Here is a 17,519-nt window from a genome sequence, read left to right as displayed (position 1 = left end):
CAATTGCTAAAATAACAGTTATAAGTTACAGAGTTTCGGGGTGATAGAAAATACAATACAGTATTTAAACATTCTTCTTTGGGGTATATTGTCTAAAAACCTTGCTGGCTCACTTCCAGATTTTTACGTTGCATTAAATATAATTTTTTAGCTGCTCTGGATGTTCTCCTCTCTTCTTCACTCCTCTCTTTGCATTCTGACTCATGAAATGGTTTACAAGTCATCTTCAAGTTAAGAGGTTAAAAAAAAAAAGCGAGGAATAGAAATTAATCCAACTCTTTATTCTGGCAGCAAAAACACCATCAGATCTGGCAGCAGGGACATGCTATGAATTCCTTTTCTTAAAGTCTGGCAGGACCCAAGAAGAAGGTCTATCTGTTCTTTTGAATATCATCCCCCTCTCTGTCAGAAATTAGGATCGTTCCACTCCTGTTGACCTTTTGTGGAGGGTTTCCATGTCATCAAGTATGGGGATTAGAACATATGGGACAGTCCATGAGATTATTCTGATGGTTGCTTGTGGTTTTTATCTTGGCTGTCTACTGCAGGGGTCCCCAATCCCTGGTCCGTGGACTGGCACCAGTCCGTGACATGCCAGCAGCTGCTCCACACAAACAAGCAAAGCCCATCCGCAGTATGCAGCCAGCATGCAAAACCATGCCCCCCCCTCTGCTCTGTGGAAAAACCTTTCTCCGCAGAACCAGTCCCTGGTGCTTTGAGGGCCACTGGTCTACTGTATGCTACTGTTATGTTTTTAACTGGTGTTCACCGCTCAGAGTCATGAAGTTGAGATGGATAGTCATATAAATTGAAAATAATAAAATAAAATATTAAAATAAAATAAGCTATTAAAGTAAAATGAAATAAAAATAAAATATTAAAGTAAAATAATAATAAGATAATAAAATAAATAATCCAAATGTAAAATGGATGTAAGTCTGAAAGAATTTGTCCATGTGATATCCCAATGCAATACTTGACTATCTTAGATATTATGTTTTTTATTGCTTTCCACAATATAAAATCCGTTGCTTCATTCATTTTAATCTAATGAGTTTCAATTCAAGACGTTTAACTTGAGAAAAAAAGCATGACTCATAAACAATTGGATGAAGGATGTTCCACCCTAATTTTCCACGAGTTGCTAACACTGATTGGCTGTCTGCCTTTCTCCACCCTGGTTGTGATTGGTAGATCCAGTCTCTTCTTTGATGCTTTCTTTGCCATCCTCTCCTGAAGCTCAGGCACTCCAGGGCTGCACACTGACCACAAGGTTTGCTGCCTGCTGATCAGGATTCCAGGAACAAGGTGTGTTGGATGGAATCATTGGGATGAGAGTGGCAAGAGATTGAGTTTCATTGGTTGGCTTTAGTTCCCAAAATGGCATGTTGCTTGTTGGATATCTGGAATGATTTTATTCCAGAAGATTTGCAAAGGGGTCAGAAAATGTTAAACTGAGCAGAGAATTGGATAGTTTTTGGAAGCCTAAACAGTGCATTCGTATCAATGTAAAAATCTGAAGAAACTTTGGTTAGATCATGGTGATATTTGAATGGACTCTTTTCTGAATTTTGGGGGGAGTTTGTTTGTAGAGGTGAAAATATTCATAGCTGAGCTTCCTACACCCGAAGAACTAACATATTAATTACTTTGCATTGTACAGGATCAGGCTAAATTACAAGTGGGTGCATGTTTAGAATAGATGTTTGATAATAGAAAAGATAAGTGTAAGAATATATATATATATATGTAGTTCTAAAAGTTCTAAAATGAAAGGTAAATGCATTTCCTATTCATAATTGTTGTCTCTCTCAAGTGTTCAAAAATTAATGCCTGTATTCTGTTCCCAGCCTCATCCATTTAAAGAGTTTATGGGAAAAAAGTATTTATGTATGAGCATCTCGTATTTTTGATTTGTCAATTCTTCTTTTCAGATCTAAATCAAGAATTCAAAAATACTGTAGCTTGCAAGCATGATGTATAATTGTATGCAAAAATTCTACTTTGTGTAAATTCTTATTTTCATAGGAATTGTAATGTCTTAAGATTCTCCACTTTGCAGTCTTTAAGTTTCATCTTTAAATTTCAAGTATGTGAAGCTTTTCATATAAGAGAGAACATTTTCACAATCTTTTTTGTATGAGCAAATAAATAAGAATTCAGAGTTCCCACTTGGAGCAGCCATTTCAGCTAACTCTAGCAAACTTGGCTGTTTAGCAGTCTTAGTACTATAGGCAGAGATTTTGAGGAATATAAGGTGAGATAATATTTATTTATTAAATTTATATGCCACCAATCTCACTGCCACATAATTCTGAGAGGAGGGTAGCTAGATGTTTCAATATTTTTTTATTACTGTTAATGTTCCATTCTGGCCTCCTTCATGTGCAAAAGAGATTTTTTTAAAAAATTATCATTTAGTTGAATTTTCTTTGCCTGCAGTTATCTAAATAAGATAAAGTTCTTCTTTGATTTTAGCCATCCTCAATCTAGTGGCTTCCAGATGTGTGGGATATGCTTCTCCAAAATTTTCCACCATCATATTTATAATAAGTTACAATATATTTACTGACACCGGCAAGGTGATTTGATCTAAGTGTATGGAGATGTCGGAAACAGAGCAAGAGCGGCTACTGGAAAAATAGGTTTAAAAGAAGGCAAAAAGAGTATTCTTGAGTTTGTAATTATGTGTGCATGTGCTTGTCTACACTGAAGCAAATGAAAAAAGAGGGGGATCACCATGTAAATTAAATATAGAGCTACAGCTTGGGGCAACTACTACAGTATATATGTGTGATGATATAAACCTGCAGTAAAAAAATTCAAATAACACGGCAAACTTCTAGGCAGTTTTTTACAGACTGGGTGTGAGGACAAAAGCTTAAGAAGAAGCTCTCCTCTGGAGTTCTCAAAAAATATAGGTTTTTGAGGATTTAACAGTATGAGTCTTGAAGGTGGCACAATAATCTTTTACTGTAAATATCTTCATTAGCTTTGTTCAGATGACCTTTTGATAAATGCAGAGGTTTGTGCAATATTCAAATCTTGAATATCTACAACTACATGTTGTAGAGATAATTGTTATGTTTGTGATTTAGACTACAACAATCTTATGTTGTTGCCATATGGGATTCCATACAGTTATGTCGATGGGCATTCTCCTTAATTGACTTTTTCTTCCATTGTTCTGGGTCATCTAGTCAGATCAGACAATTACTTCTTCCTTAAACCAGTCCATCGTGACATGTGCGAGAACAATTGCATTGAACTTCTCCCTGCTTAATGCCCTATCGCTCCTATGGTTGTTATCCCCACAGATCTATGCAGAAATTTGCAAATGCCACTTCTTGCATAGAATTCAACACCCAGAGCCTGAAGTTGTGGTACACAGTTTATTGAGAAAATTGGGCATGCCATCTTGTCTAGGTTTGATACATTTAAGCAGTATCTAGACATCTCATGGCCATTAAAAAGAGGAGGTTAAGTAGAACAATACATTCTTGTTTTCTTCCATTCAATGTAGAATTGTAATGTTAACTAATCTGATGTACCATAGGCTCCTTTCACACATGTGCCTAGTCAGATGGGTTTCCATGTGAATATTCCACAGGGAGCTGATTATAATTTCCAAATAAATGATTCCACATAAGAGCTACCCATACCCTTCCTTTCATATTGTGTTAATAAAGTATACATATTTTATTTGCACATATAAAGCATCTTAGAATGATTATGATGAAGATGAAGATAATGGAGATTGTTTTGGGGATGGAGTCAGGATTGTTTTTATTTTGTTCCTTTTCTGTCTAGAAAGCAACATTTTCAGGGTGGAATAATGGTTAAACTTCTTATTCCTCAAGCCACTTTGCTATTATGCTATATTTTGGAAAAGAAGAGAGGAATATATTACAGTACTTCTATTATGAGTCAGAAAGAAAGATCTGAATAACAAGAGACAAGCTCATATTAAATCATTGTTTATCACAGCTTGTAATAGATCAGCACCCACGTGCTATACTTAAGTTTTAATTAGAGGCAGGCCAGGTCAATATCTCTGCAGGAAAGTAAGCAACCACACCTATTGCACTGATACTTGAATAAACACAAGCAAAAACTCCCACATGAGTGCCATGTCTCCTGGCAACCCCAGGTGAAACAATCTCTGTCCTTCCCAATCCTGATAGGAACAATTGTTTCTACAATCATCTGATTGTTCACTCCCTTGCATTGACTGTACTACCTGCAAAGCCTAAGCAACTCTTCCTGGGCTCTACCCATGGTGCAATTTAATTCCTTTCTCAAGAGTTTTCACAATCTCTGCATCTAATTACATCTGACAGTAGTTATTGTGTCCTTGGTTTCTGTTCACACACCTCAAATGCAGTATTGGAATCTCTTCTGGAAATGTTTAGTAACCCATTGATTCTTGTTTGCTAAGGGTTTTGCATCTGAAATAGAAAGTTGAGAATTTGAGCTGAAATGAAATAAACCCATTGATCTGTTTAGTCATTATTTTCGACCCTGATTGGGCAGTTTCCCCAGATTATTTGGAGTAGTCAGAGATTGGCTTTGAAAGCTTATACATGTAAGGCATGTGCTTCCACATAGTTGTGATGATGCTGTGGGGAGTTGAAGAAAATGATTCTCATGGTCCCTCACAGATACACTAGGTAAAAATGGAGTCTGATTGGTTGGTTTGTTAACTCCTATGCAGATCTCTTTGGTTTCTATTGATTGGCTCACAAAATCACAAGATCTCTTTTTTCAATATAAATTTACTCCAGAAAACAAGTTTTTTTCAATCACCCATGGAATGCACATCTCATGGAAAAGATTGTTGTGTATTCATGATGCAATCTGTTGGTTGATCTTCAAGATTTTAAGATGCAACTGTATTATCAGGCTCTGATTAGCAATATTTAGTAGCAATAAAAGTTAAGATTACAGCCCAAGCATTCTAGTGGTTATTCCACTTTCAAATGAAAAAAAACCTTCTATATAAGTTGGCAAAACTCATGGACTATTCTCACACTTTTTTGATTCAGTGTTTTGCTTATATTTTTTGTGAAGTTGGGGTAGTCTGCATCAGTTGATTGTTTTGGTAATGGCTGTTAGACTTTATCAGGATACACTACTTTTGCGTGTATCTTGTATGCTTTTGAAAAGTGTGTGACCATTATTGTTCCTTGTTGGATGGCCTGTATGTTAGAATTATAATAAATCTAACTAGAATAACCAAATAGCTCCATTAGATAGAGAAGGGCCCATTTCAGAAATTATTTACAAGTGCCAAACCAGAAGTAAGTTATATTTGTACACTTCAGAAATTATCAGGGTTATGTGAAGCATTAGAAAAAGGAGATTTGCAACATGGGTGAACGCATATGGAATACCTTTCTTCAAATTAATAAAGGACTGTGTCTTTTTTCCAACTTTGTACAAATTGCTCCTGACCTTATGCACACTTGAAGAGATAGCAGGGAAGCAGTTCTGTGAGTCTGAGAAAAATGTGGCCACATAAAGGATTCAAAGGGAAGTGGCTAAGAAAGTCACAGTAAATTACCCATTACATTTCACATGTGAAGAGAGTTTCACAGGATTGCTAAAATCAAGGGAACCAAAATTCGGCATTCTAATTTCATAGAAACCAACTCTATATGCATTTCTCTCATTTCACTTCACAAAATGCCTCACTATTGAAAGTGTATTAGTAGAATAGAATCTGGGTTTTAGCAGACAATACAATACTTCAAGTTTAGGTCTGTGTCTTTTTTTATGACTGTCTACTCTATAGTAAGGTTGTCCTCACTGTTAAGAAGTTTCTCCTTAATTCCAGGTTGCTTCTCTCCTTGATTACTTTCCGTCCATTGTTTCTTGTCCTGACCTCACGTGCTATGGAGAATAGCTTGACTCCCTCTTCTTTGTGGCAGCCTGTCAAATACTGGAATACTGCTATCATGTCCCCCCTAGTCCTTCTTTTCATTAAACTAGACATACCCAGTTCCTGCAACCGTCCATCATATGTTTTAGCCTCCAGACATTTAATCATCTTAGTTGCTCTTCTTTGTACTTTTTCCAAAGTCTCAACATCTTTTTTGTAATGTGGTGACCAAAACTGGATGCAGTATTCTAGGTGTCGTCTTACTAAGGCTTTGTACCATTCAACAATATTTTGAACACAGGTTAGAAAATAGATGAGAAATCAGCTGTCAATCCCATTCACTATCATTCATATTCTAGGCAGATTTTAAGAAAAACAAACCGCCTTCTTAAATAAAGCCAGTTCAGATGGGCAAATGACAGAGATTGCTACCTATTAATAAGCTAACTGAAAATGAGACAGAAGTAGATGTTTTGTTGACACCATTGTGTGGGTGCCAACCTGTAGTACAGGTGCTACTGTACATCTGATGCATGCAGAGAAAGTTTGAGACACCCTTCAGAAGGACCAGAAGGGCTGGAGAATCAGGCAATGGTGAAAATTCTTATACTGTAATCTGAAGAACTGTTTGATATCAATACTTGGAATATTTTAAATATATATTGATTTAAATCTTATCTCTGTTAGCTAGTTTTTAAGACTACTAAGAATATTTCATTTGACTCTTGAACATTTTATTACAGCCTCTGTGAATTTGTATGTGTGAGAATTTCCAAGTGAAGTTTCATTCCTGGTGACTGTTTGAACCCATCCATATAATTTTCTTGACAACGGTGCAGAAATGATTTGCCATTGACATTTCCCAAAATATATTTTCGCCTCATAGCCTATTATCCTGGTATAGTCATGTAGTTTTGAGAGCCAGTTTGGACTAGTAGTTAAGGCACCAGACTATGAAGCAGAAGACTGTGAGTTCAAGTCCTTCTTTAGGCATGAAAGACAGCTGGGTGACTTTGGGCTAGTCATTCTCTCTTAGCCCAACCCACCTCACAGGGCTGTTATTATGGAGAAAATAGGAGGAGGAAAGTGTTTTGGATATACTCATAGCCTTGAGTTATTTGTAAAAATAATAAAGGCGGGATACAAATAAAATAAATAAAAAACAAATTCTAAAACTTATCCTGCATAGCTTTTCAACCAAATATGTAATGATGGGTTGTGACTGGTGACAAATATCCTCATCCATACACCCACAATCATATTAGCATAATCTCATTCTCTGGACCAGCTGTCACTGTTACTTGTTATGATATCAATGGCTTTATCTCTCAGTATTGTTCACCTATTGTGATGTTCTCTTCTTTTTTTTTTAAGATGGGGAGATTCCATTTCTTTGTGCTTCTATTGAACGGAGTCTTAATCTCCGGAGTCCTCAGCCTTCAATCCACAAATTTTTCAATAGACTGTGAAACTATGTCAACAAACCTAACTAAAGCAGAGGAATCTGCATCACCCTATCAACTTTTGGTATCATCCGAGGAATATAACCCAGGAAGTGAAGTTGAAGGTACTTTCCATATATTTTGTATCTTGATTTCTGCATCTTTTCATCCTTTTTTTCCAGCCTTTTTGGGCAGGAATTGAATATCTTAAAGTGACATTTGATTAGGTCAATCTGATAAAAGAAATACAAAACACACAGCATTTAACAATATTTCAGTAGAGAAGAGCATTTACAAGCATTGTTCTACTCTGTAGCCTGCTAGGGATTAAAAAAAACAGCTCTAGAATGTTTGGGGAATCCCTTTGCATTACCATGTTTCCAGAAGAATGATAGATATCAAAAATTGCCTTCTTACTCACTTCATCCACGGTTTCCTGGACCCCAATGTTTTCTGAAAACAAAAGGCTAATTTGGCTTCAACCCCTCCACTCATTTATTAGAGGGCTCTATTCTGCTACTGTTGTAAGTGGGGTGGGTGTGGGAAGTTACTTCAAGGTCAATCATGTCTCCTTGCAACTCCCTGCAGTTTTCTAGGTAACATTTCAAAAGTGGTTTGCCATTGCCTGCTTCCTAGGGCTAAGGTAAAGTGACTGGCTTCATGCGTAAGGCAGAACTAGAATTCATGGTCTCCCAGTTTCTAGTCTGGTGCCTTAACCACCATACCAAACTGTTGTAATTGGAGAATATAAAATGGCTCCCCTAGAACTTAAATGGCTCTTCTTACATCACAGTACTACTGCATAATCACAATTATGAGCCTTTATTAATGAATGAAACTTAAACAAATAAGTAAGGGTGTGCATGGTCTTCCTAATTTCCAAGTCATAAAACAAACATCAGATTATCTCATATTCCTATATTTAATATTTAAAAGAAGTATCATTTAACAGTCACAACTAAATAATAAACATTATTGAAAATATAGCAGCCACATAGAAAATTACCCAAATTTTCAGGGGATGCATTATCTTTTTAGCACTACTGGAAAAGAACATATAATGTATAATATTTATGAATGTTTGGGGGTCTTTTTCTCATTTAGTGGATCTGCAAGGAGCATCAGATGCTGGATTCAAATGGTTCATGCTACAAGCTCGAGACATTGAAAAAAATGTCCCCATTGGCTCGTTTCTAACCATAGACCCCAATACACAGAACCATGACTGTTACAATTTGCTGGTATGCCTTTATTCCTTCTGTTTGTCTGTGTGACATGATTAAAAGAATCGGTTCCTTCTGTAATGTGTGTGATCTATTGGACTGAATGATGGGGCACAATCTCTGCACATTAGTATAGTTGTTTAAAGATTAATGGTATCTTTTTGACTTGGGGAAATTCAGAAAGGGCTTTGTTTTCATCTTCTTCATTTTTCTCTTACACTACATGCTAACTTCAGTCATGGGGGGAATTTTGTAGAATTCTAAGGAATTGTGTATGTGATAGACTCACTGTTGCTACATTAACAGCAAATTAGAATGTGTTTTGCTTGTGTATGTTAAAAAAAATTATAATGAGACAATTGATTGTCTATTTTACCATCTCAGACTCCAGTCATTAGTCTCCAAGCACAGAGTTTATGTCAGAGTTAATGTGTGGGGAAGGCTTCCAGAATTCACTATGAGGTAGAAGTGTTGTTGAATTACACAAATGGAGCATTCAAAAGTTACCAGTTGCCATATCTCAAGAAGTCAAGCCACTGGCTCCTTAGGCCAAGTGAAGGCCAACAACTCATATGAATCTGGAATGTACCCTTGAATTATCTGCAATTAACGTATAGGTTCTGCATGAAGATTTTTATTTTAAGATTGCCTAGACACTTCTGACTGAGGAAATAAGGCTATTTTGTTAAAAGACAGAAGAATATACAGAAAACAGAATATGATTTTTTTCCCACAAAAGCTAATGAGGCAGAAAACTATGACTCACAATGCTGGGATGTAAACACTTTGCAGTGGTCTTGAAGGCCACTTTTTCCGATATCATCTTCAGAGCATCTGTCTCTGGCATTTCTTGAATTTAGAAGAGCAAACCAAGTTACAATAACTCTATGTGCATGTTGGATTAAAGGTCCCTTATCCCCAGCAAATGGATACTGACTGCATATTGTATTAGTAATCCAATATATCTGTGGCCTACCCATTTCTGAAACACTAACCTAAATAATACATCAGTTCTAATATATCTCTCTATTTCTTTTTAGAATTCAACTTTAATCCACAAGAGCTCTGATGAGAAATATAATGTTACATCTGTCTGGATTTCACAGGAGGCTAAGAAGGTTCAGTTTGTGTAAGTACATAGAGTATTAGGAAACTTTTTGTGATGTAGAATTTCTATTCTATAAGGAGTCTATGTCACCATTTACATACTTTGAATGTGTCTTGGTGTGTATAGACATATACACACATGCATACACACACCTACACAGGCACAGACATAGACACAAACATAAACATTCTCTAATTATGTTTATAATTATAGCCAAACACTTACATTGTCTTAGTAGCATTTGTGTCTGAGACAGAGATGCAGGGGCATCTGTGTTATGTTTGTTTGGGTGTGTGTGTTTGGGTGTCTGTGTGTGTCAAATAACCAAAATGGAGACCACACTCATGCAATTTTTTTCCTTTGCAGATGTCCCTGGTGAGATTATTTATTACATATGTCAGAGGTAGTCAGTCATTTTTAACTAGAGCATATTTGGAATTTGGAATTCGGTATAGTAAAATAAAACAGATCTGCCAACTGAGGCTTGTCTGTTCACAAGTTGCTTGTCACCTATTTAACTATTTAATGTGGTATTGTAAAAATACATAGATGTCATCTTTCATTACAATTAACCTGCGCCAAACCCCTTGTATTGCTACTTAATGAAACTAAGGAGACCCTCCTACCATACCCTTCCTAATGTTCCCTTTTATTCGTATCCATTTCATGTATTCATAAACATGTTTATACTTATATCTGTTATCTAATACATGCTTGATGAAATAAATAAATAAAAATAAAAAATAAAATAAACGTTACAGGAAGAATGCATTTTGTGGAGAATATAAATATATAAATGATCTCTGGCCATTTAAAAGAAAACAATAGATTTACCATCACACACATCATATGAGACAATCTTGATTATCAGAGATAACAGCCTGCAAAAATGATCAAATAAAGAAGTGTTTTCTAAAATAAATTGTTATAAAATAATATTAGTATTCTGAAATAATTTTAAGATAAGGAAATAAATAACCAAATAAAAGAAATAACTTTAAAATAATAGAAAGAATAGAATTTAAAATGTTGTGGCATTTATACATTTGTTTGTTTGTTTGTTTATATCCTGCTTTATTATTTTTATTAAAAACTCAAGGCAACAAACATATCTAAACATCTTCTTCCTCCCGTTTTCCTCATAACACCCTGTGAGGTGAATTGTGCTGAGAGAGAGTAACTGGTCCAAAGCTACCCAGCCAGCTTTCATGCCTAAATCAGGATTAGAACTCACAGTCTCCCAGTTTCTAGCAAGATGGCTTAACCACTAGACCAGGACTGTCAAACCCCTATACACCCATACTCAGTTTAGCGAAGGAGGGAAATGTTCCGATACGTGATATGATGCAGCCGTGACGATGTGAGTTTGATACCCTGCACTAGATCAAACTGGCTCTCAATTATTATATAGCATACTTAATATTGAATGGTGTGTTGATTCTGAAGAAAAATGTTGAACAAAACATAATTCAGATATTAGTCATCATTCAAATATGATCTAATGAAATTATATTGTCTTTGCAGAGCAACTGTTTTTCAAGATCCGGAAAGATACTGGGTTGTTATATCCGACAAAATCCTCTTCCCTAGAGGTTCCAATGTAACAGGAAATGATAACAAAGTGGCTGATGTGGCCAAAGAAACCAATGGCTCACCAAGAAGTAGAAAGAAGGTTTGTAGAAATAATTCAGACTTAACATGCTATGTATAATTACTGTGGTTAAGCATTCTTAATTCCAATTACAACGTAGAGCAGAGCTGTCAAACTCCCAGCCCATAGGTCAGAAGTGTCATGCGCTGGCCATGTCCACTCCCAGTTTAGCAAAGGGGGGGAAAGTCCCGATACATCATGTGACGCCGCCATGACGACGTGAGTTTGACACCCCTGATATAGAGACTTAACTATACTTAAATCTCCCATAATTTAAACATTATTTATTTAGCTGAAATTCATCATATTCAGTATTGACTGAATTATTGCTGATGTGCATATACATCACTGGGATTCTATGCTTGGAGTTCCCTTGCATTGAGCTACTAAAATAAACTATACTGTATATATATATATGTATTCCAAATCACTTATACAAAATGATTTGGTGAAAGATGACTATGATTATAACATTATTTGCAGAATGATATGATTATAATATTTCCAGGCATATCCATTCTGGCCAATATTCTGTACATATTTTTTTCCTCAGAATTTTCAACTCAGATACATAATCAAATACTAAAAATGAAGAAAGTAAACTAAAAACTAAGAAATGACCAGACTCCATATAAAATTTTGGCATACATTTTTTAATTAAAAAGTTTTTAAAATTTTGTCTTTACAGTCTTCTAACATTATCGTAAGAGTAAACTGTGGCCAGGTAAGAATTCTTGAACAATTTTCAGATTAAATTCTCTTCATACAATTGCCCTTATTCATTGAATCCTTGATTTGTATGGTAAATACATTTAAATCTGAGCCCATAGGTGTCAGGCCCCAAGAACCGAGAAGAACACGTTGTGTTACTTCTGAGTAATTTTCTTTATTGTTCTTCACATTCAGACAGAATCTTGCCTGACTAAAGCAATTATATGCATAACTATAGTAGATACATTCTGGCAATTGCAAGAGAGGAACCATTTTTAACCCTCTTTCTGCCAACCAAACTTTCCAAACTTTGTAGCCTCTTTGTCTTCCAAAATGCAGACCCTCCTTCCTGGGAAACCAGATTATATTGCACCACACCAGTCTCTTTAACATCATCGTTTTCAATCAGAAACAGTCTCAAGGAGATTTGTGTTTATCCTCTTCCCATCAGCATCAGCATACAGAACATATTATAAGAGATGAAGGATGCATTCTCCAACTGACCAGTGGAATTTTGCAAAAAAAAACCACCACCCCTGCATCCAATTAATGACTTTCCTGCTTCCCGTTGTCAGATTTAGTTCACTCTGTGTTTGCAAAAATTGTGTACATTTGCAAAGAGATGGACTGCCACATTGCCAGCAGGCCATCCCTCTGCTTCATCTGGAAATTATTTTCTGCACCTAATCTCTACAGAAAGAGAGAGAATTGGGAACCCACTGAAGGCGAGTTGACATAAATTATTGCCAGGGGAAATAGTCTATTTTAAATCTTGGTAGAGCTCCAATGTTTCCATTGGAAATTGTCTTCATTATGATTCCTAGTGAATCTCAGTCCAGGCAAAAATGAATGGGTTTGGCTGCCAAACTGGCAGTGGCAATGGATCCCACAGGTGCAGGGTCAATTCCTAGAAGTAGTGCATATATTGCATGACAAGGTACTCCTGATCTATTTATGTAACAGCTTACCTCTCCTCTGCTAAATATATTACTATATTGCATTTTTTTAGCATGGCACAAGAAGAGAAGCAAGATTCCTAAGGAGACATAAGGGGTGGGGCAAAATATAGATGAATCCTATTTCCTGTTTCTGTGCTTCTTTACAATCTGTATTATAAAATACCTATAACACTCTTTGGTGAAGTGTGCAATCCTCTAATTTGTTATATTGGATTTATTGGATAATTCACAAAAGAACATCAGAAAAAAAGATGGACAATAGGGAAAATATTACTGTATTTAGACTTAATTTGCATTTTCAAATGCTTTGAACTGCCTTAAGGAGAAATCAGGCTCTATTTTCAAAGCAATTGCTCCTTTATACTTCCTTGATACTTTATTGAACCTGAAGTTGCATTGTGTTGATGAAATTCTCTAGAATTTTAATAGTATTTTATTACTTTAGGGTGGTTCTTATGGAAGTGGCAGTGAATGTGCCCAGGTAAGCATTATTATTCCTTCAATATATCTCACTCCAAGCCTTGGTGGATTTTCATAGGGTAATTTATTCAATTTTTCAAGAACATAAGAAGAACCTTGGGGGAGAAGAACCCAACTAGGCCACCATATTTTTCCAGTTGCCCACCAGACATATTTGGAAAACCTATGGGTCCCAGTTAGATTGGGGTTGCTTAGATTGGCAAGCAATTCCCAAAGCTGTAGTTCAGAATAATTAGTAGATTTCAAGTCAGAAGATCTAAGTTATATTCTTTTCTGCATCATTTGACATAAGAAAAATTGGGAGGGGGGATTGTAAGCTACTAGATAACATGAATAAATTAGTGAGGGCCCTTCTTTGGGCCTTACTATGGCCGCATTATACTGGCCTTTGAAAAAATCAAAATAGCTATATCTAAATTAGCATTAAAAATAAATTTCTGATTTTCAAATGAAACAATATTCAAGATGAGTAAGCTATATGAAAATGAAAAAGAGCATATACGGGAGCTTACTCATCTTGAATATTGTTTGCCTTTCACAAGAAAGGATAGGACATATTGACTATGCTATTATCAGTATATAGGTTTTCTATGAATAAATTACTGATCTAATTCTTTGCAGGGTTCCATGTCTTCCTCACAGAGTAGTAGCAGTCAATCACAGGTAAGAATTTCCTTCCCCCTCCTCCCCAATGTTAGTTATGTTTTGGCAAAGGCATAGTATTAGATACATTGTTGAGAAGAATGCAGTAATTGCCATAACTTGTGTCACACTTCTCGATGACCCCTTAGTTGTATAAATTGTACAAATTTATGTGGAGCCATCTTCAGGATTGTTAAGGAGAGATTATATATATCTACATTGTTTTACATTAGCTCTTATTTTTCTACATTGTTGTACTGAGAAAACAATATTAAGAGCTTGAAAAAGTGTTTCTTAAGCCACAATGTTTATTTCTTTCTGTTCTACAATCCTGGATGGGACAGACTAAATCTAACAGAGGTCAGTGTAGAATAGTTCCTCCTTCCCTCCCTCTCTCTCTCTCATGTTTCCTTCTGGAATTGTCTGCAAAAGAACTATCTGTAAAATTACCAATGACCTCTTTTCAAAGATAAATAAGTTAAGTTTAATTTCAGACAACAATGTATTTTCAAAAAAATATATAATATCTATAGATGGGCTGAGAGTATACAATTAATGCTCAATATAACATTAGCAAAAGATACCAAACAGAATTCTTTATAGAGATCTGGATTTTAACTGCTTGGATCCAAACCTGAAGAAAATTGGATTGGATGACTAATGAAGAGGGAATTATAGGGACACAGTGCTAAATTGGCATAACTGTTTATAAGGAAGATTATTAAGCCATTGTGTTCAATAGACTCACCTGAAAAAGGTGGGTTTTGCATATGGTTAGGTTGTCCCTGCACATGGTTCAGTCAGTAAAACACTTGTGCACCCAACAGATTGATAGATCCCGCCATGATCTATTTGTCAGTCCCTCACTGATATGGAAACCATATTGTTAGATCTGGGCAACGAGAGACAGACTGCGGACACGAAGTGACTCAACAGCTCATTTTATTAGTAGTAGTAGTAGTGATCCAGCTTGCTCTGTGGTCGGAGGGTTCCCCTTTTATAGGGATGAGGCACGCCCATTGACCAATCAGAGGAATACCTGTTTCCCGCTGTAGGAGCGGACCAGAGGGAAGACTTATCTCGATATATGTTAATATCTAACACCCCTCCCCTCCTAGATGGGACGTTGCGGTAGGTGACATAGTCCTTTAGGTAGGTGGGTGTTTGTCTTGCTCGGGAGGAACGTCGGAGTTCAGGTTGTGTTGAAGTACTTGCAGGACTGGTTTCCTGTTGGTTTGAAGTAGTTGCAGGATCGGGTGCTTTTTCTGTTTCTGGAGGCCTTGCGTTTTCGATGCTCTTTTCCCTGGTATCTTGTTCGGCTGCGATGACGGGGGGTTGCTCAGCGGCTGTGATGACGGGGGGTTGTTCAGCTGCGTGCGTGATGTCCTGTCCCCCGCTTAGCTCGCCGGTGTCGTCGTTTCCTGGGATGAAGTTTCCCTGCGGTTGTCTTTCTGTGGACAGGAAACTTTCGCCCTCATCCCTTAAGTTGGAGTGTGCTAGGCGACCTCGAAGCTGATCGATGTGCCTTCTCCAATTCCGCCCATCTTCAAGCTCTAACAAATACGATCGAGGGCCCATGATGCCAATGACCCTCGCCGGTATCCACAATGTCCCCCCTGTGTAATTTTGAGCATAAACAGTGTCTCCTTCTCTAAAAGATCTGACCTTACTTGTAGAGTCTGGGGGAGCCGAGGTAGAATAATTCGGGTGGAGCCTGTCCAGGTGAGACCGTAGGCGGCGACCCATTAGTAGTTCAGCGGGGCTTCTACCCGTCGTTGCGCTCGGGGTAATGTGTTGAATGAGGAGGTAATGGTCAATGCGTGTTTGCCAATCCCCCGGGCCCATCCTGGCGAGGGCCTCTTTCGCGAACCGCACCATTCTTTCTGCCTGACCATTGGACGCTGGATGGAATGGCGCGATGAGGGCGTGTCTGATTCCCAACCCTGCTAAAAATGTTTCAAACTGCATGGCCGTGAATTGGGGCCCGTTGTCCGATACTAACAGATCTGGTAGACCATGGGTGGCGAAAAGCCGCCTAAGAACCTTTATAACTGCCTCTGCCGTGGTTGATGTCATTAGGACTACATCTAACCATTTAGAATAAGCATCTACAACTATGAGGAAGGTTTGACCCTGGAATGGCCCTGCAAAATCAATATGAATGCGTGACCAGGGTGCCTTGGGTTTCTCCCATTCTGTGGCGGGCGCTTCCGGGGGTGCTGGTCTCGACTCCTGGCATGGGTCGCAAGTGGCCACCCACTCCTCTATTTCTTTGTCCATATTGGGCCACCACACATAACTTCTCGCTAACGCTTTCATTCTCACGATCCCCGGATGACCCATATGTAAAGCATTCAATACCTTTTTTCGTAGAGCAAAAGGAATAACAACTCGATCCCCCCACAACAAACATCCCTGTAACACGGAGAGTTCATCCCGTTTAGACCAAAACATTTTGAATTCCGGGCCCACATTTCCCTTTGGCCACCCCCTCCATACCCAAGTTTGCACTTGTTTTATTAAATTGTCCTTCGAGGAGAACCTTGCAACATCGTAAGAAGAAACCGGTCCCGAATCCAAACAGTCAATGAGCAATACCGGTACTTCTGGAGTGGGGTCTGGCAAAATGTCTGGTAATGGGCAACGGCTGAGCGCATCTGCGTGCCCTAGAGTGGAGCCCGGTCGATGAATTAACTTGTAAGAGTACGCAGCCAGGAAAACAGTCCACCTGGTCATACGTGGAGAAAGGGAGACCGGAGTGGGGCGATTTCCCGCCAAAAGTCCTAACAGCGGTTTGTGATCAGTAATGAGTTCAAAATCGCGGCCGTAGAGGTATTCATGGAAACGTTTCACACCTGCAACGGCAGCCAATGCTTCTCTGTCCATTTGGCTGTAGTTCCTTTCGGCCGATGAAAGAGTTCTGGAGTAGAAAGCAATGGGTGCTTCTTTCCCGTCGGGCATCCTGTGGCTGAGGACTGCTCCAACCCCGAAAGGCGATGCGTCGCAGGTCAATACCAGCGGGAGGGTTTGACTGTATTGCACAAGTAGTGAGTCAGTGGTGAGCAGGCGCTTTACCCCGGCGAATGCTGCAGCTTCGGCTCGTCCCCATCTCCATGGTGCGTTCCTCTGGAGTAGACGGTGTAGTGGCTCAGCAACGGTCGCCTTCTGTCTCAGAAAAACGCTGTAGAAATTAAGTAGTCCGAGGAAGGCCTGCAACTCGGTTTGATTTCGTGGTGTGGGGGCGTCCTGGATTGCCTTAATTTTCTTTTCAGTGGGGTGAATTCCCTGACCATCAATTCTATAACCCAGGAATTCTACGCTAGGCACGTTAATTTGGCATTTTTCTTTTTTAAGGCGGAGGCCCTTCTCTCTGATTCTGGCCAAAACAGATCTGACTCTTTTGTTTAGTTGCTCCTCGTTTG

General features: G+C 38.0%; 1 protein-coding gene across 5 annotated transcripts in view; it reads left to right on the top strand.

The window, feature by feature from the left end:
- Nucleotides 1–1,233: 1,233 nt before the first annotated feature.
- Nucleotides 1,234–17,519, top strand: part of LOC309389661 (uncharacterized protein) — an 88,963-nt gene continuing 72,677 nt past the window's right edge. For all 5 annotated transcript variants that reach the window (XM_081948259.1, XM_081948260.1, XM_081948258.1 and 2 more), the window contains exons 1-8: nucleotides 1,234–1,308; nucleotides 7,256–7,448; nucleotides 8,428–8,564; nucleotides 9,587–9,675; nucleotides 11,179–11,326; nucleotides 11,994–12,029; nucleotides 13,421–13,456; nucleotides 14,077–14,118. In XM_081948259.1, the coding sequence (XP_081804385.1) occupies nucleotides 7,256–7,448; nucleotides 8,428–8,564; nucleotides 9,587–9,675; nucleotides 11,179–11,326; nucleotides 11,994–12,029; nucleotides 13,421–13,456; nucleotides 14,077–14,118 (681 nt within the window). In that variant the 5' untranslated portion in view covers nucleotides 1,234–1,308. The remainder of the gene's footprint in view (nucleotides 1,309–7,255; nucleotides 7,449–8,427; nucleotides 8,565–9,586; nucleotides 9,676–11,178; nucleotides 11,327–11,993; nucleotides 12,030–13,420; nucleotides 13,457–14,076; nucleotides 14,119–17,519) is intronic.

This window comes from Natrix helvetica (assembly GCF_964273705.1).
Source record: "Natrix helvetica genome assembly, chromosome: 3".
Classification (NCBI taxonomy): Eukaryota; Metazoa; Chordata; class Lepidosauria; order Squamata; family Natricidae; genus Natrix; species Natrix helvetica.
The sequence above is the reverse complement of the archived record's forward strand: the minus strand, read 5'-3'. Positions and strand labels throughout refer to the sequence as shown.